Genomic DNA, 20,442 nt, shown 5'->3' on the forward strand with positions numbered 1-20,442 from the left:
TCTGGCAGTTGTTGCTGTTTTGGTTTTTCACATGTTTTGTTGTTGTTGGCGTCTACCCTATAACTGAATACATCATCACACAACTCTGTAATTGGCAGCTACTTCGGCGTAACCATGTGCCGGTCGCCCTGCCAACAAAACGGCATTTGAACCATCACGTTTTCTGTGGGCCATCTTTGTTTTGGCCTCGGTACACACGTCGGTGTTAATTTCATGTCATTTGATTAAAGGTCTTTGTTTTGTTTTGTCTAACAAAGTCAAGATATGTCTGGCACATTGTGTAGACGTTGAGTAAAAATAGCAGGTTTGTATTTGTGTTTTTTGTATGTTAATCCTGCACTAAATAACCATGCATGGTTTGTTAAGTAACGTTTGTTGTGCAGACCGTACACATGTGAAAGTCAGTTGGGATTTCAATTTTGTTTTTTCTTAAAATAAGAGGTGGCATTTTCCTGTGTTGTTTACTTTATAAGGTGCATGATTTTGTTTTTAAAGGGACTATTCTACGTTAGTCATTTTAAATTTTTAGGCAAATAAAATATTTTAACATTTTTAAAATTACAATTTACTTACATATTCTTAATTAAAATATGAAGATTGGTAAAACCAAGGCATTTCTGGACACCGTCTTGTTTTGTAGCATATCATTATTAATTTATGTATAAAATATTTCGTACGTACGAAATTATTATTTCTTCAATGCCGAAACAAAATTTAAAATAATTCAATCAAAGGTTATCCTGAAATATCCAAAGGCTTTTAGTATTTTATTTTTAAAGTAAGATAGTGTTTTAAAAAGAGGAAAACGGAGAGGGGGTGTTATAGTTTGGGTAACAAACGAAAGTCTTGCTAAGGCAATAAATTTTACAGGCAAACGGACAAATGTATTAGGGGTTCATGTTGGATGTGTGTAGGCAGAAGGCAACATAAAAAATAATTTGGCAAGCCACTCCTATAGATTATGTTTATAATAATTTTATTTAATCGGATTAGCACTGCTTATGGTTTGAAAGTCGGTGATGAGCAATAAACTGCGTTCATGAAATTATACAGGTGAGCAATTTCTCTACGTGGTTAAAAGGGGGAATTGTACAAGATTTTAATAAACTATCTCTCTAAAACGGAAGTTCAAGTTTTTGAAGCCATGTGATTTTAAGAATATTAAAACTGCCCTTTGAAATGTACGAGATGTTATATATAGTTTAGAGTAAATAAATTAGTAATATCGGCAAGTGACAAGGCGAGCAGGTTTTCGCTCCCGTGGAATCGTTTTGCGCGAGCAATTTCTCGCGTCAAACAAAACGAAAGGGTTAGATTCTGTATAAAATATAAGCTGAAACTGGCGGCAAAACTACAACAAATATGATTTTCCGACTATTCTTCTTAGATTGCAGGATAACGAATAAAGGCAACAAGACATGTTTCATTTAACGACTAACTCCACACATTTTGGTTTATGATAATATGGGCATTAAGTTAAGGACCATATAGATAATGAGAGAGGAAACTCACTGCCGACTAGTCTTTTCAATTAGCAGTAAAGGTGTTTTTTTCACCATTCTACAGACAGTAAATACCAAGGCATTTGATACACCAGTCGTGGTGCGCTGGCTGGAACGAGAAATAGCTCAATGGTTCCACCGACGGTGACCAATCGCGTATCAGAAGTACGCTTTACCACTGGGCTACATCGCCCCTTGATTGTAAGATCCATCTCTTACACACCCGTTGGTGAGGACATCATGCGTTATTTTTGATAACACATATTTATGTTTAGACATGTACGTGTATTAACAATTTCAAGACATACGACTGGCTGCTCCTAGGTGATGACCAGGTCACCAATGCCACACAGCCAATGAAAAAACAGCACGATCGAAATTGATTACACTGTGACGTATAATTAACCAGATAATCATTTGTCTATGACGTGTGCAAGGGCTGCAAATAACTTTTAGTTGAAAAAGATGGTTTTGAGGATATGTAAGAAATAGAATAATACATTCGTGTCCGTTAGATACCACTTATCTTACAACTCGTTGTTTAAAAACGTTTCTGCCTTAACACATCGGCTTTGTCCTGTTTTGGTCGGCAGGATAAAATCAATAAATACTTGAGAAAATAGTATATTATAGTCTTGTAACCTCCGTAAGAGCCAATAAAAGACAAAATATAAAGTGAAGCTGATAGTTTTCAAACGGTTTTGTCATGGAGATTCTTCGCACCTACGTTTGATACACATCCAACGGCCACATAGAATAGAATAGAATAGATGTTTAACGACATCCTAGCACGAACAATACGTCGGATATAGGGTCCAACGACCAAATACAATGTACCATACATATAATACAGATATGTATAGAATACTGATACGTATACTGTATAACACACTCGTGTAATGTAAATTGTCTGTCTCGGTGGTGTATTGGTTAGCATTGGCTGGTAGGTACTGGGTTCGCATCGCAGTACCGTCTGCCACTCGGAGCTAGCGACTCAATTTGTAGGTTTACGGCCAATACACCGACTTCTTTCTCACTAACCACTACCCTTCTGTCCTGGACAAATAGTCCAGTTAGCTGATGTAAGTGCCCAAGACAGGGTGTTCGAACCTTAATTGGATATAAATAACTATCAATGAAATCAAAGAAATGTTAATTGATTACAGCTTACCGGCAAGGCATAAAGCAACTTATCCACCCGTTTGAACGTGTTTACGAACAACTTTAAATGTGTCATATCTACGTGAAATGTATACCTTTAGCGGTCACAATGATCCATTCACTCTGACTCTAAGAATAGAATGTTTGGTGATATCTCAGAACATTTCAAAAGTAAGGCTAAGAGACAGAGAATCCACGAGTTTCGAAAGTAAGAAAGTAAGCAGTGGATCTTAATATCCACGTGTTTCAAAGGCTGGACAATACATGTGATGTACAATATAAGTTGTAGAAGCATCACGAGGGGTATATGGCTTTTTATGTACCCTCTGTGTGTTCTTTTACCCCGAGCCGAGAGATGCTTCTACAACTAATTTATTTTGCCGACATGTTAAACCATATAGCCAAATAATCAAAATAACGCCAGACAATAATTGTTAAGAATTTATTAGCTTAGCTTAGTAACTTGTTTAACGTTCCATATACCACTAGGGTTTCGAACACGCTCCCGAGTCCGGCCTCCGATAGGATCGGGGGTCTGACTCGGGACAGGGATAAGGAATTTATTAACGGAGCCGTACCACGCGGACGCGAACGAAACCACTTGCCAGTGACGAAAAATAGTTCCATCGATAAACGAGTTATTAACTTCAAATGTTTGTAATATAGTAAAAATAAAATTAATTATGTATACTTGATTGATTATTAATGTTATTTATAATCCAATTATTGCTTTAGCATTAACTGGGGTGGCTGGAAACTGTTGGAAATTACAGACGGGGTATAAGAGAATTTGGCTCCGCCCACAGGGGTATAAGGGATTTGTCCAACGGCAAACAACCAATGAGATTAAAGAATTTTACATGAAGGCGCGATAATAGACGATTATTAAAGTCGCAGACCCTAGTTTCTGCCCGTAAAAATGGAAACTAGGTTTAGTTAATGTACAAACCTGTAACACATTTGAATAAAGTTATAACAGAGTGAAACAAAAGTCTGTAACGTTGAAACAGGAAACTATCCTTAAACATAGACTCCATAACCGTTACGTTTCAGACGCACGTGCGTTTTAAAATATATGAAAAGTTAATTTTGTGGGATTAAAAACACCAGGATGACCAGAAACACTTCGATTGTACGCACATGGATAATCTAAAGAATAAAATATAATTTATATTTGATTTCAGTGCTCATAAACGGCTCTTTTAGTGAAAAATATGCCGAGATGTTTTAAAACTAGCGTCTTTCACTTTAATTAATCAATGTGCTAAACAAAAGTGACTTTTTTCTGAAGATTACGTGTCAGAATTATCAAATGTTTGACATACATTAGCCGCCGATTAATCAGACTGCTCTGGCAGTGTTGTTAAACAAATCAAATTTTAACTTTCGTCTGAAGACTAAGATTCAGAATTACCAAATGTGCTCTAGCAGGGTCGTTAAACAAAAACGAGCCATAGAGACGCGACTGACAGCTACTAAACGCATTTTGAGTATTGAAAACAACTTCCATACAAATATGCGAGCTTGTTTGCTTGTTTGTTGAGGGGTTTTTTCTCATGACTCCTACTCTATATAAATAAAGATAAATTATAGCTTGTACCTTCCCAGTAGAGACTGCGCCCCCTTTACTAGTAATTGTTCCCACTCCCCCGACCCATTTAAGGTACCGTTCCTACGGTTGTCGCTGTCTTACGACACGCGCGTGACTCAGGTTAAAGTTTATTTATTTTGTTTAACGACACCACTAGAGCACATTCATTAAATAATCATCTGACACGTAGTCATCAGAGGAAACTCGCTACATTTATCCTAATGCAGCAAGGGGTCTTTTATATGCACTTTCCCACAGACAGGAAAACACATGCCTTTGTCCAGTTGTGATGCACTGGTTGAAAGGAGGAAAAAATTCAATCCGTTGAACGTATCCACTGAGGTAGTTCGATTGGGCTAAATCCCGGCCCGCTCGTGGCCCAGGGACAAGTCATCCTAATCAACAGATGGACCTTGGGACGACTCGGACGATTTGTCCACACGATCGATTACAAATGGTTTACACAGTTTGAACAAGTGCGGCGAACCTACAGAAAGACCCCCCAACCTGTTTGATGTGCTGTCTTGATTAATCTATTGAAATACGAGAAACGTGAATTTCGCTAAATGTTGACCACAAACCGTGCAAGTCAATACAGAAGAAAGTTGGTGATTTTGTGAGAAATGTTAAAGTCAGGAGGACTAGGTACATAGTCGGATGGTTTGTCACGTTTATTTAGATACATAGTGCCACGCGCTCATTCGAGGAGGGAGCGGTGTTTAGACGAGCCCGATTGAAAATGGCACCAACTAATTTAATTTAATATTCATATCCTGAGTTAACTTTATCATTTTATGGTGCATTTTAAAGTGTTTAATTTATTTTCATCCCCCCCCCACCCCTCCATTATCTTTTGACCATGGTAATACCATCAACATTTCCAAATTGCCCCCCTCATCTCAACTTCTCCCCCCCCCCCCCCCACACTTCCCTTCCCGTTCCTGCCCCAGAATTGGTCACTGGCGAAGTCAGAGACTAGGCCCGGGGCAGGCGTGCCTTAACCTTCAATGGACATGGGCACGTAAATATAGTTCCCAGTTCCAGTCCCAGAGGAGGGAGCGGTTTAGACAAACGTACTTTTGGTCTATGGTGCTCACAAAAGTAAAGACACGAAATTGACTGGAAGCAGCCAACAAATGCCGCTTCGTGATAATCGTGATAATGCTTATTTTTGTAATTTCAAATATTACGAGAATTTTTTATTATTAGAAGTGATGATATAAATAGTGTGGGGTTTTTAATCCATGTTTGTCTCAAATGTTCAACAGTTAGACTACAGATTTTCAGACTAATTCCTAGAACTGCTTTTCGATCTCGACCATTTGCTTTTCATCATGAAATCCGAGAAGCAAAAATTCCTTTCCACTTCACAAATTGATTTTTAATCTTTCCAAATGTATCATTTCAATATCATCAAAACATCCTAGGAGCGGGACGTAGCCCAGTGGTACAACGCTCGCTCGATGCGCCGTCGGTGTGGGATCGATCCCTGTCGGTGGGCGCATTGGGCTATTTATCGTTCCTGCCAGTGCACCACGATTGATATATCAAAGGCAGTGGTATGTACTACCCTGTCTGTGGGATGGTGCATATAAAAGATCCCTTGCTGCTAATCGAAAAGAGTAGCCCATGAAGTGGAGATAGCGGGTGTGACGGAACATGCTCTTATTTCTTTTCGCCTGTGGCGATATTAATTGTTTTAGAGGGCCGTGTGCAGTCCCAATATGCACTTAGTTGGGCATTTTGTTACGTAATACCTCCGCGCGACCGTACCCTCTAATACACACCTAGACCAGGTGTGGAGGCATGTGGCCAGTAGTTACGTAATACCTACGATAGTGCGGTTTTACGACCGTGATTTTTGGCGAACTAGGCGACAGTAAGTCTGGCCATCTAAGGAAAAATACCGTCTTGGTCGCTGTGGAAATATCACTTGGAGGTATTCGGTACCGCCTTGTACCCCCAGGCGATATTCGGAATATTGTAATAAATAGCTAGGTTTTAGAGATATCAGAGAGAAACATTGGAAGTATCCAGGGGAAACGGACGTCGTCCACTGAACGATCTATATAAGTTCAGTCCGGACGTGGTAAATATATTGTTCTGCTCTGTTGTATAACCTTGATGTGATTGATGTGACTTTTAATATTTTAATACTGTATTATACCAATATTATTTAGACAGTGTTTCCGGTAATCTGACGAAGTAAATTGTAGGCTTCACTGTTCTAAAAATATAAAGCTTAGCCGGTCATCCTAGAGGACCTAGGTAAACTGTATGTTATTGTCTTTATTGTGATAGGTACCAGTATTAATTCTGTATTACAAGGTTACTGAATGAGTAGTTAAGGGTTAATTAAAAATTAACCAAGTTGGAATAGAGTTGTAATTCCTTTATTAATTAAGTTCCCCTGGAAGCGTTTCTCAATTATCACACGTGTGGGTGTTGTGTCACGGTGAAGTGATTAGAATATTGTGTAAACTAGACACCTAGTGATTAACTAATTAAGTGATTAGTTCCGGGTTGTTATTATTATTGTTGTTGTAAGTAATTAACTGCGGCAAATATATTTGTCAGCGTAAGTTTAATACAGATTCCAAAGTGTATTGTGTTTTGTTGTGTTTTCTAGTGAACTAAACGTGCTGTATATATATATATATATATATATATATATATATATATATATATATATATATATATATATATATATATATATATATATGATCAGAGATAAAATCTTATATAAAGTATATATATATATATATATATATATATATATATACTTTATATAAGATTTTATCTCTGATCATACCTAGAGACGAGCCACTCGGGTATAACTGCCCGATACAGAGAGATCTAATAGATATACAGTTAGGAGAGATATTTGGATAATCGTGTTTTATTCAGTTACGGGTATTATAGGATCCCCGTGACAGCGGGTTTCCTCTCTCATTATCTGTGTGGTTCTTCACCATATGTTTGATGCCATATAACCGTAAATAAAATGTGTTGAGTGCGTCGTTAAATAAAATATTTATTTATTTTTAAAACATCCTTGACACAACCCCTGGCTTCTCCTGCATTTGATCATGGAGCATTCCCTGAGTATCACAGCCAGACATGCCCAATCGGCGACCTCTTTTAAGCAGTCACCTGTCTAAGGAGACTAGGTGTTTTTCCTTAATCATATAATAGTAAGACAATTCATCCTCTGTTACGTAAAAACGTTAGTTTCTTTTCCTTAACGACACACTGTACCTTGATTAATTAATCATGATCTATTGGATGTAAACATTTGGTTAATTCTGACCATGACGTCTTCAGTTAACGGTTATTCCCTTTAACGACACCACTAGAACACACTGATTTATTTACCATCAGTTATTGGACGTTAAACATTCTGACACGTCTTCAGTTAGGGTTGTTGTTGGGGTTGTGTTTGTTTTGTTTTGTTTGGTTTTTTGGGGGGTTGGGGGGTTTTTTGGGGGGTTGTTCTTTGTTTTGGGGGTTTTTTGGGGTGGGGGGGGTATTATTAACGACACCATTAGATCACAATTACTCATTAATCTTCAGCAAATTGATGTCAGACATTTGACAAATCTGACACATAATCTACAGTTTTGTTTTAAAAGTAACCATATTTAAATAAATAGACTTTGAAAAAAAGTGCATAAACGGAATGAATGAATAAATGAATGAATGAATGAATGAATGAATTAAAATGAATGAATGAATGTTTACCAACACCCCATCACGAAAACTACATCGGCTACTGGGTGTCAAACTTAAGTAAATGCAAAACGAAAGTTGCATAAACGGATTCTTTTATTCATGTAGCATAGACATTTACATTTTAAATAGACATCTGAAAGTAAATCCCATGATAGAATGCTCGTCTGGGGTGCGATGAGTCATGGGATTGATTAACTTATTAAAAAAAATAGTGTTTGTTTAACAACACCACTAGAGCACAGTGATTTGTTGATCATCGTCTATTGGTGCACATCGTCTATTGGTTCGGATGGGAAAGATGCAACTGAGGGTTTGTTTGTTTGTTTTGTTTTGTTTTGTTTAACGACACCACTAGAGCATGTTGATTTATTAATCATCAACTATTGGACGTCAAACATTTGGTAATTCTGACATATATTCTTAGAGAGGAAACCCGTAAAAACATTTCCATTAGTAACAAGGGATCTTTTATATGCACCATCCCATATACAGGATAGCACATACCACAGCCTTTGATATACCAGTCGTGGGTCAACTCAGGGAGCTATATGTTGACTATGGACTGTTTTATTATCCACAACAACACAAGTTGTTAGTTATTAAACCGACTACGGACTGTTTTATTATCCACAACAAGACAAGTTGTTAGTTATTAAACCGACTACGGACTGTTTCATTATCCACAACAACACAAGTTTTTAGTTATTAAACCGACTACGGACTGTTTCATTATCCACACCAACACAACTTGTTAGTTATTAAACCGACTACGGACAAGTCCAAACTAGTAGGTGATCAGCTACGAATAATCCAGTTGCTAACTCATAAACAGAGATAATAGCTGGCGTAACTAACAGAAAATCGAAGGGCGGGATTTAGGTCAGTCAGTATAGCACTCGCCCGTGGTGGTTAGGTTATAGGATCAAACCACTGTGGACACATTTGTTTTTCGTCTCAACCAGTGCGCCCTAAACTGAATATCAAAGGCCGTGGCATGTACTGTCATGTCTGTGGGCAAAATGCACAAAGACGATCCCTTGTTACTAAAGACAAAATGTAGCGGGTCTCCTTTGTGTTTTAGAGGGGTCGTGAGTTTGCGGGTGCATACGATTATGCTGTGTGTGTGTGTGTGTGTGTGTGTGTGTGTGTGTGCATGTGTCTGTCTGTGTGTGTGCATGTGTGTGTGTGTGTGTGTGTGTGCATGTGTGTGTCTGTGTATGTGTGTGCGTGCGTGATTGTGTGTGTGCGTGCGTGAGTGTGTGTGTGTATGTGTGTGTCTCTGTGTATGTGTGTGCGTGCGTGAGTGTGTGTGTGTCTCTGTGTTACTCTGTGTGTGTCTGTGTATGTGCGTGTTTGTGTGTATGTGTGAGAGAGAGACGGGTGGGGGGGGGGGGAACAGTAAAAAGAATTGAATATAAAAATAAAATTATTTTTGAAGGTTCAATATTGTACAATTGTCAACAAAATAATTCTAAGCATTGCTAATCCGATTCACCTATTGTTATTGTTATATAATGTTCATTTCCATTACTGTTGATTTTGTATTCATGAATCGACAGCTTCTATTAACTGTATTTAACCGAAATGAACTAAGCAGGGAAAGCAACAGGGCTATCGAGTCGGTGTCCTTTTAAAAATCGCCGAAGCGGTTAAAATAATTGACAATTACGACATATTTGATAACAAACAGGATTAAGGATTGTAAATGTCCATCTCTCCGACTCTCCAAACAAACGGACGCGGCGTTCTGATGGTCCAGACAGGCTCTCTTTGTCTCATATCCTTCGTCGAAAGACATTCCTCGGCCGAACATTGTAGCGACGGAGCACTCGGCCGGATCCGCACGTTCCAATGTTTGCGCAATGCATGATGGACCGGTAATGGCCGAGTGATTGCGGTAGTCAAATAGTAGTAATAGTTGTTCATTGTGTATTTCTTTCTCCTTTTTTTCCCTATTTTTTTCCCTAATATAATATAACATCCCATTTGTGAAATATCTATTCTATTTCTTAAATAGATGCACCATAAAATATGCAATATATTTTTTATAGGCGAAGTGCAGTTCAATGGCGTCGATGGTGTCGTGGTTAAGCCATCGGACATAAGACTGGTAGGTACTCGGTTCGAAGTCCGGTACCGGCTCCTACCCAGAGCGAGTTTTAATGATTTAATGGGTAGGTGTACGACCACAACACCCTCTTCTCTCTCACTAACCACTAACAATTAACCCACTGTCTTGGACAGACAGCCCAGATAGCTGAGGTGTGTGTGCCCAGGACAGCGTGCTTAAAAAGCACGAAAAATAAGTTGAAATGTTCAATGGTATAGTGTTCGCCTGAGTTACGATGGATCACGGAATCGATTGCTTTCTGTTGAGGTTGTCTTTTCCCCGATCCAACCAGTACCCTGCGACTGATACATCAAAAACCTCCTCCTCCCCCCCCCCCCTCTCTCTCTCTCTCTCTCTCTCTCTCTCTCTCTCTCTCTCTCTCTCTCTCTCTCTCTCTCTCTCTCTCTCTCTCTCTCTCTCTCTCTCAGGGATAATGCGTTCTCTTGTGACACAATTATTCGAAACGTGTTTGTTTAACGATATCACAAGAGCATATCGATTAATACATTATCGGCTATTTTGTAATTCTGACAGAACAAACCAGTTACATTTTCTCATATAAATTAATTTATATGTCTTTGCTTGTATCCAATTAAGGTTCAAGCACGCTGCCCTGAGAAAATACCTCACCTATCTGGATGTCTGTACAGGACGGTAAGTTATTGGCTAGTGAGAGAGAAACCAGTGTAGTGGCCTTACACCTACCCATTAAGTAATTAAACACGATCTGCGTTGGAGCCGGTACCGGGAGTCGAGCACTGTACCTACCAGCCTTAAGTCCGATGGACTAACCACTTCACCTCCGATGCCGCTTTTTCCCATTAGCATCAAGATATCTTTTATATGCACTTAACTACAGATAGGACAACACATACCAGGCTTTTGATATAGCAGTCGTGAAGTACTGGTTATAACGGGGACTTGGGTGGGGATGTGTATTTAGTGAATGGATCCAAGCATCTCAGGCGAGCACTCTACCCACTGGGCTAGATTCCGCCCGCTATCATTCGAAGGATCAAAACGCGTTCTGAACACATGAGTAGTGGATAACTGTAGCCAGTCAAGTGTTGTCCTGGGAAAGAGATATGTGTAGCCTGCTGGATTACAACTCTTTTCAATCAGTGCTCAACAACCAGCAGACCTTGAAAGTTCATTGACCATACGAATGAGAATACGTCAACATATGCATCATCATCAGTATGATGCTGAATTGATATCTAAAGCCTAATAAATATGGCCCGTCTCTGGTTAGACCGAAATTCCAAATTGATGCGGTGACGGCAACACAGGTTTGGGGATTTTGTTTTCTTCTTCGTTTTTAGCTTTCCTTCTTTCTTTTTTTCTTTCTTTTTTTTCTTTCTGTTTTTTTTTGGCAAACCAAAAACCATCGATTGGACAGAAAAAGTGGGTATATTTTGTTTAATTTTATGTCATCGTCATCTGCCTTAGTCCTTCGTCATTTATCCTGGTATCCCTAAATGCTTTTCTTCACATTTTCCGTAAAGGAAAGGCAACTTTAATGATTTCGACTTTGGCATCAAATGACCTCGTATGGACCCAACAGGTCATGGTGCGTCAGATTAGTATTAGGTTAGGCGGCGCGGCATCGTTCCTGGTATAGATGGCGTTGTTGTAGCTATCGCGATAAATTTTGAGCAAACGTTGACACGGTCAAAATCGACGTGCGTGCTAACCGGAGACCAGCGATATATATGTTGCCTAAACGATGATAAGATGGCACTTGTATGTATGCAGCTGTTTCATCAAGGAGAGCAATAGTAATATAAAAAAAAATACAATAATGACTGAAAAGGACGGGGGGGGGGGGGGGGGGCAAAACCTGCTACATTTTCCCATTAGCAACAAGAGATCTTGTATGTGGGTTTTACCACAAATAGGACTGAACATACCACTTCAATGGGTTTTTTTGCTGAAAGCTGTACCATTACAGGTTACACACCATTATTAATTACTCCATGCAGTTCTATATAATTTCTATAAAAAAATATATTCTTTGTAAATACACAAATATCGAGAGGGTCTTGTAATTAACCGTGTTTGGTAGTACCTCGCCAAAATTTAACTTTCAGCTGACCACCCTCATGCCAGAGCACCGCCTCATGATGATGTTGTACAAATGTCAGTATACTACTTGCACAGTTGTTATCAGTTAGTACTAAATATTACAAGTTACTTCAAACCAATGGGTTATTTAAATACTACAGAGGTCAACTTACTTGTAATCGTCAAAGAAAGATTTCAAAGGGGATATCGGAAATGTGCAATATTTTTTAGGAACTATTTCCTAAATCGGTCTATATTACAACAGGTGACGACACTTCAAATGGTGGTGTGGCGCTTGTAGAAAACATGTTTGCGTAAAACCGCTATAAGGCTGATACATGAAAGTCTGAAATACTGGGGATTTTTTTTAGATTTCTACATTTTTAAAACTATCAATACAACCAGAGAGAGTTCAATAAAGAGTTGTCACACAAATGATTTGGGTATAAACTATTGTCAATATTTTGGGTAACTGTGGTGATAGATAAATAGAGAATACAACATGAGTGACCGTTAGATAGCATTTATCTTACGAGTTGTTTTAAAATGTATCTAACGAACGAAAACGAGTTCGATACTTTTTTCGTAAACAACGAAATGTAAGATAAATGGTATCTAACGGACAGGAATGTATTATTCTATTTCTTACATACCCTGAAGAAAAACGAAATAGCAGTTAACTTGTGCGTCACAAACAAGTTAATTTCTGGTTAACGTTTAAAGAAAGAAAGAAATGTGTTATTTAACGACGCACTCAACACATTTTATTTACGGTTATATGGCGTCAGACATATGGTTGGTTAACGTTTACGACACAGATTGATGAATTCAGCCGTGCCTTTTTTTCATTGGATGGTTTGGCATTCGTGACCAGGGCCCAGGGCCTCGTTCCAAGAAGCGATTTTAGCGCTAAGATCACCTTAAGTGCATAATTAACTTATGCACTTAAGGTGATTTTAGCGCTAAGATCGCTTCATGGAACAGGGCCCTAGGTATCACCTAGCAGCAGCCAGTCGTATGTCTTTAAAATGCTATTACACGTATATGTGTTAACAGTATGGGCTATCAAAAATTACGAATGATCTCACCAACGGGTGTGTAAGATGATGCGATGTCAGAATAATGCAAAAAGACATGCTAACAGGACGATGGGATATTGTTTAAGAAATATTTCTTTCAGGTCCCATCGGTGGTTTAAAATGCTAGGCTCAGACTACCACCTGACAGCTCAAAGTTGGTCAACTTTCTGCTGTCACGACTTCTACGACTGTCCAGTTGCTAGTCCGAGCGCTCTTACAACTCGATTCTCGTCATATAACCCATTAGTTGTGAATCTGAGCGCACCCGTCGTAAGTCGGGAGTTGGGGGAAATTACAACGCAACCGTCGAGTTGGCCAACTTCGTCGTGACAGTTGAGAGTCTGATACTAGTATTAGGCCTCATCGGTGGTTTGTAGCGTTCACTTGTCTTAACCATCAATTACAAGGACTGTATTATTGTAAACCAGAACATTTAAGCATAAGAATAATAACAAAAAGTAAAAAAAAAAATATATTAAAGTAATAAACGTTTCAACAAAATATTGTATTGAAGTCCTGAGGACTGGGCCGGTCCTATTAAAACTATTGTGGTAGATTGGATACGCATTGCAATTCTATTCAATCCGTCAATGTTATACATCAATATAGACAATTCTTATTAAATTAATTCTTAGCTTACGTTTTTGTCCTTTATATTCAGAAGGGACGTCGGAGCTTTCAACATGTGACAGTTGTGGTATACTAACCGTCTGAAATCATTTCCAAAGGAACTGAAAGTTTAATGGAAGCTCAACACATCGGTTTTTTTATGGCATCTTATAAATGTTAACTTTTGTTATCATTTCATATATCTTTTTTATGAAAATAGTTACCTTGCACTTTATTAAGAGTATCATATATTTACATTTTGTTTACTGGTTTGTTTTCCTTATTTATATATTATAATTATAATATAATATAATCACGTGTGGTCCGGCAGGTTTTGATTCGGTAGGTAACCGTACCGAGCGTACGACGGGAATTGTAGTCAATTTTTTTCTGTTTAACTAGAAAGCTAAAAAGTTTATTTTGTTTAATGACACCACTAGAGCAAATTTTGACATCTAGAGAGGAAACCCGCTACATGTTTCTAATTAGTAGCAAGGAATCTTTTATATGTACCATCCCACAGACAGGATAGCGCATACCACGGCCTTTGACATACCACTCATGGTGCACTGGCTGGGACGAGATATAGCCCAATGGGCCCACCGACGGGGATCGATCTCAAGCCGACCGCGCGTCAAGTGTGTGATTTACCACTGAGCTACGTCCCGCCCCCTGTTTAACTATAACTATCTGATGTTAATCATACTGTTATTGCGAAAATCGTTTTAAAAGGACGGGGAAGAAACCGTTGCTGCCACGTAGGCTGTTCACTTCTCCATATACAGGACAAGACGCGCTACAGCCTTTCATAAAGCAGTTACGGGGCTCGGGTTGGGATGGGAATAACAATGTGTCTATCCCAATCCAACGCTCTATGCCTGAGCTATAAGCCGCCTCAAAAGTCTAAACGTAATAGCTTGCAGTGCTGTACAGTGTTAATTCTGGGTTTTCCTGGTGTATTTTACCAGTGGGGACACAGTTATCTTGCCCAGGCCGGGTGTCCAGAAAACAAGCGACTATTATTTGTTTAACAAACCTTACATTTTATTTTTTTTAAAAACCCAAAAATAAAACCCCTAAAAAAAACCCAAAACAAAACAAACTACCACTGCTCTTTTGGTGTAGAATATGGTTATATCGACATTTAAAAGGTATATAGAAGGGGAGGAGGTGGAGAGAAAGAAATTTCTGCCGACATACACGCTAATCGTATTGATAAAGCAACAATGGGTATATGTATCATATATATATATACACTTTTGCATAGACAAGATAGTATATACCACAGACTTTGAGGGCGAGTCCAAGAAAAATATTAAGACGTTATTGGCTGCTTAATATTATTGTAATTCTAATAATGTGTTTTCTAGAATGAGCGTGACAACAAACAAGCCGCTGCTACATGGACTCAATCTCTAATGACATCACATGCATGCAATTTGTATGGCGTTTCCATGATGATTAAAGCATCATACTCTGTTCATTTTATAAGCATGTGGCTAGATGTCGGGAGAAAGAAGAAAGAGAAAGAGAAACTTCTTGCCGACCCACAGACTAGTAACTGATCTTTTATGTGAACGTTTCCACATGCATGACAGTATTTACCACTGTTTTTGATATATACCAGTCCTGGGATACTAGGAACCTCTAATCAATCTTAGAATTAATGTGGCCACACATGAAGCACTAACCGACAATCGTTGCTTAACTACAATTAAAACGTATGCTTTAGCATGGCTATATACTCCTAGATTCAAGTATATAAATTCACACACAAAAACGTTTAGGTGTGCATAGCTACCGTCACTGGTTATTTAATGTCTTTTAACACCAAACATGTCCAATTAAGTTATTAAGGGTTTAAATTTTCAATGGTAAGTCGTGCATGAAAAAATCTACATGCATAAAACGTCCAGCCTGATTTTTGTTTTCATTTATTTTCGTGCATATGTTCCGATAACGTTTAATCACGCTGTCGTGAACACACAGTCCTCAGCTACATGGGGCCTCATTCCAAGAAGTGATCTTAGCGCTAAGATCACCTATAGTGCATAAGGTAGTCAGACACATAAAGTGATGTTAACAGTTACGATCACTTCGGAACCTGGCCCTGAATGGACTGTTCATGGCCCCGTTCCACAAAGTGATCTTACCGCTAAGATCACCTTAAGTGTATAACTACCGTATGCGCCTAAGGTGATCTTAGTGCTGAGATTACTTCGTGGAACGGGGCCCAGGGCAGTGAGTTCGTGGTTACGTGTTGGTGGTTAGTGAAGGAGAAGTCGATATCATATACTATAAATCTTACAACTATACACTGAGCGTTAAAACTATCTCTGGGTTAAAGTAGACACTGGGGTGCGAACCCATTTGTTTGGCAGTATTAAAGCTGATTGGATAACGAGTATAGCACCGAAGCCGTTTTCTTAGACTCAATTTAAAAAGTGTAAACTTCAACGAACGGCTAGTACATTCCGGCGCTATGGTGATATCCGACTCGGCAAAGATTATAATTTTCAACAAAATGAGGTACGAAAACAAATTCGGTATTGCGTTATATAGTGCTTAGTGAGTGGTCCATGCTATCGTGAAATATCTGGAAACATAGTTTATACCAAGATGAGTAACAAATCGTTAGTCGAAAGAAGAAAAGTAGAAACAAAAACTTTTTCGAAGAAAAACTAACGGATTTCAAATTGTTTCTCCAATTCGGATGGCACTAAATACTTCTCGAATCCGATACCGATATATCCAGTATAGTATACAAAGAACTTCCATAAAGTGAAAGCAAAAGCAAAACATCCACACTAAGTATTCCGTATCATAGCTTCGACTTACCTGTTTATCCTTGACGATATTTGTAAAATTCTTGTTAGACGAACAACAGTTTATCACAACGCTTGACACGACTTTACAGTCAAAACCTCACAGTAATTTGTACGAAATAACTAAATCGTATTACAAGTTTTCCAAGTGGCTCCAACTGAATCCGTGTTTTTGCAACAACTCTGATCCAAATCTTAGACCGAATTAAGCTTCCACTAAAAGGCTGCAGCACCGTCACAATTTGCAATAAATCTGTGCTGGAGAATATATTATAAGTCCACGAAATATTATCGACGAACACACGGAAAGTTAAAATGCACAATATCAGCTTCAAATAAAAGAACTTTTCTTTCTAGCAAACGATCAGCCTCGATTTGAAGTTTTCCGAATAATCAACGACCACGTGCGGAATCAGACGAGTAATACGGAACGTTCTGAGAGGAAAGGCTCGTGTCACTTCCCAAGTCCTGGAGTATTCTGCTTCTCCTGTTCCTCCAACCTGCTTATTTATACGTCTGCTCGGACCATGTGTACACCTGCCTGATCGATCGGGAGTTTTTAGGACTGATGCCAAGATGGTGGATGATTCGACGGAAGCCTGCAGGGGCTGTTTAACCAGGCTGCAGACGCCATCCCAGCCACCGATCGACCGCTGTCTTCATACCTCCACAAACACACGGCAACCTTCAGACCCCCTTTTTTACTCACTCCTCGGTATTTTAGCCATCCCCCCGTATAGTTTGTTTTTGACATTTTGATGCAGAAAATAACCAAGTAGGATCGTCGGTGTCCTTTGCATTAAGAGTTGCTCATGGATTGTATTGTTGTGCCCTCGAGTTGCCTCTTTTTTACTATTGTTTATATATGTTTAGAACTCATTATTGTATGTATGCCACGCAAAAGGATTGAGGGTTTTTTATTATTGGGGTTTTTTACGTGTATTATTGATATTGTTGTCAATGGCTGTCTTTTTAAGTCATTAGTAGTTGCAATAATATTAGTAGGAGTAGTAGTTCTAGTAATAGTAGTATTTGTTGTGCCCTCGGGTTGTCTTTTTTAACTATTGTTTATATATCTTTAGAACTCATTATTGTATGTATGCCACGCAAAAGGATTGAGTTTTTTATTTATTTTTTTACGTGTATTATTGATATTGTTGTCAACTGCTGCTTTTTTAAGTCAGTAGTAGTTGTAATAGTATTAGTAGGAGTAGCACTTCTAGTAATAGTTGTATTTGTTGTGCCCTCGAGTTGTTTGTTCTTTAACTATTGTCTATATATGTTTAGAACTCGTTATTGTATGTATGCCATGCAAAAGGATTGGATATTTAAAAAACACATTTACGCGTATTATTGATATTTTCAATGACTGTTTTTTTTAAGTCAGTAGTAGTTGTAATGGTATTAGAGGCAGTAGTAGTTCTAGTAATAGTAGTTGTAGTAAATGTTGTTGTTATTATTTTTTTTACTGTACCCTGATGATACAGTTACTTGTAGTGCAGCAGTTGTAGTTCAGTAGTACATGATGTAGTAGTAGTAGTAGTAGTAGTAGTAGTAGTAACAGTAGTAGTAGTAGTAGTAACAGTAGTAGTAGTAGTAGTAGTAGTGGTAGTGGTAGTGGTAGTGGTAATAGTAGTAGTAGTAGTAGTAGTAATAGTAGTAGTAGTAGTAGTAGTAGTAGTAGTAGTAGTAGTAGTAGTAGTAGTAGTAGCAAATATGTGACTATAATACACCGATAAATTCATAATCGCAAACAAGAAATATAAATCAAAATCTCTCTCTCTCTCTCTCTCTCTCTCTCTCTCTCTCTCTCTCTCTCTCTCTCTCTCTCTCTCTCTCTCTCTCTCTCTCTCTCTCATAGTTTCTCCCTCTCTCATTCTCTTTCTCTCTAAATGACTCATAAACGACCGATTATTAATTAAAACAAACTTTAACTCTTTTTCAAGCCTATCTCCATCTGTCTTTCTCCAGGCGCGGATCCAAGTCCAGGGTGCTGGGCGCAATCCCTCCATGAAATTCGAAGTGTCCCAAAAATGCATGTATTGTTTTTCAATGAGGAAGCTTAAATATCTTGGTCAGTTTGACATTTTTGTGGACGATTACCATATAGATGATACATGTTGATGTATTTTTGAATTATTTTAGGTTATCCGTTTTAACAGTTCCATCCCCTCCATGAATATTGGAGTTGACCTTTTGAAACGATGCACCCCTTACCTAGAAAAATATTGATCCTCCCCAGTTTTATTTGTTTGTTTCGTTTTCTCTGATAGTGCCTGTAGTTTTCTTTGTGGCTCGCTCGCTCTCTCTCTCTCTCTCTCTCTCTCTCTCTCTCTCTCTCTCTCTCTCTCTCTCTCTCTCTCTCTCTCTCTCTCTCTCTCTCTCTCTCTCTCTTTCTCTCTCTCTCTCAACAATCTTAAGTACACGGTTTGTCTCAAGAATGTGCTGACCATTCCAGGTTTCAGTTTACTGGGTGACAAATGTAAATGCGATCATAAGCTGGCCTAGCGCCTGTACGCTCTCCGAGCTGTGTACGGTGTGCACACTGGTACACACGGTCACATCCTGGTGCGCGTTTGGTGCACAGCTCCACACATCTTGTGTTGACCAAATTAGCACACACAGTAAATACACGCATGCATGTCTCTGTGTACAAAAAAAAAGGTTTGGTGTTGTTTAAAGATACCACTAGAGCACATTAGTGGCGTTCTTTTAATCAATGGCTACTGTATGTCAACCATATTATTTAGTGATTTTTTTTGGCATGAAACCAGATACAGTTTTCTAGTCTCGCAATAACCATAACACGAAGTAAGAGGAAACCAGATACAGTGTTCTAGTCTCGCAATAACCATAACACGAAGTAAGAAGAAACCAGATACAGTTTTCCACAAAGTCTCGCAATAACCATAACACGAAGTCAGAGGAAACCAGATACAGTTTTCCATAAAGTCTCGCAATAACCATAACACGAAGTAAGAGGAAACCAGATACAGTTTTCCATAAAGTCTCGCAATAACCATAACACGAAGTCAGAGTGTTCTAGTCTCGTAATAGCCATAACACGAAGTATGAGGAAACCAGACACAGTGTTCTAGTCTCGCAATAACCATAACACGAAGTCAGAGGAAACCAGATAGTTTTCCATAAAGTCTCGCAATAATAACACGAAGTCAGAGGAAACCAGATACAGTTTTCCATAAAGTCTCGCAATAACCATAACACGAAGTCAGAGGAAACCAGATACAGTGTTCCATAAAGTCTCGCAATAACCATAACACGAAGTCAAAGGAAACCAGGAACAGTTTTCCATAAAGTCTCGCAATAACCATAACACGAAGTCAGAGGAAACCAGATACAGGTTTCCATAAAGTCTCGCAATAACCATAACACGAAGTCGGACGAAACCAGATACAGTTTTCCATAAAGTCTCGCAATAACCATAACACGAAGTCGGAGGAAACCAGATACAGTTTTCTATAAAGTCTCGCAATAACCATAACACGAAGTCGGAGGAAACCAGATACAGTTTTCCATAAAGTCTCGCAATAACCATAACACGAAGTCGGAGGAAACCAGATACAGTTTTCCATAAAGTCTCGCAATAACCATAAAAATTTATTTTGTATTATTAAATAAATGTCTGTTACACCGGGAGCGGGATATAGCTTAGTATGTAGAGCACTTGTCTGAGGTTCTTGCGTCGTAGGATCGAATCATCTCGGTGGATCCATACTTACCTTTGTTTGACACCCATTAGCCAATGTCT

General features: G+C 38.7%; 1 protein-coding gene across 1 annotated transcript in view; it reads right to left on the reverse strand.

Moving 5' to 3' along the window:
• The window catches only part of LOC121378113 (chitotriosidase-1-like), a 107,613-nt gene extending 97,814 nt beyond the window's left edge, over window positions 1-9,799 (reverse strand). The window contains exon 1 of the mRNA XM_041506213.1: window positions 9,675-9,799. Coding sequence (XP_041362147.1) covers window positions 9,675-9,799 — 125 coding nt within the window. The remainder of the gene's footprint in view (window positions 1-9,674) is intronic.
• Window positions 9,800-20,442: the final 10,643 nt, after the last annotated feature.

Source organism: Gigantopelta aegis, chromosome 7 (assembly GCF_016097555.1).
Source record: "Gigantopelta aegis isolate Gae_Host chromosome 7, Gae_host_genome, whole genome shotgun sequence".
Taxonomy (NCBI): Eukaryota; Metazoa; Mollusca; class Gastropoda; order Neomphalida; family Peltospiridae; genus Gigantopelta; species Gigantopelta aegis.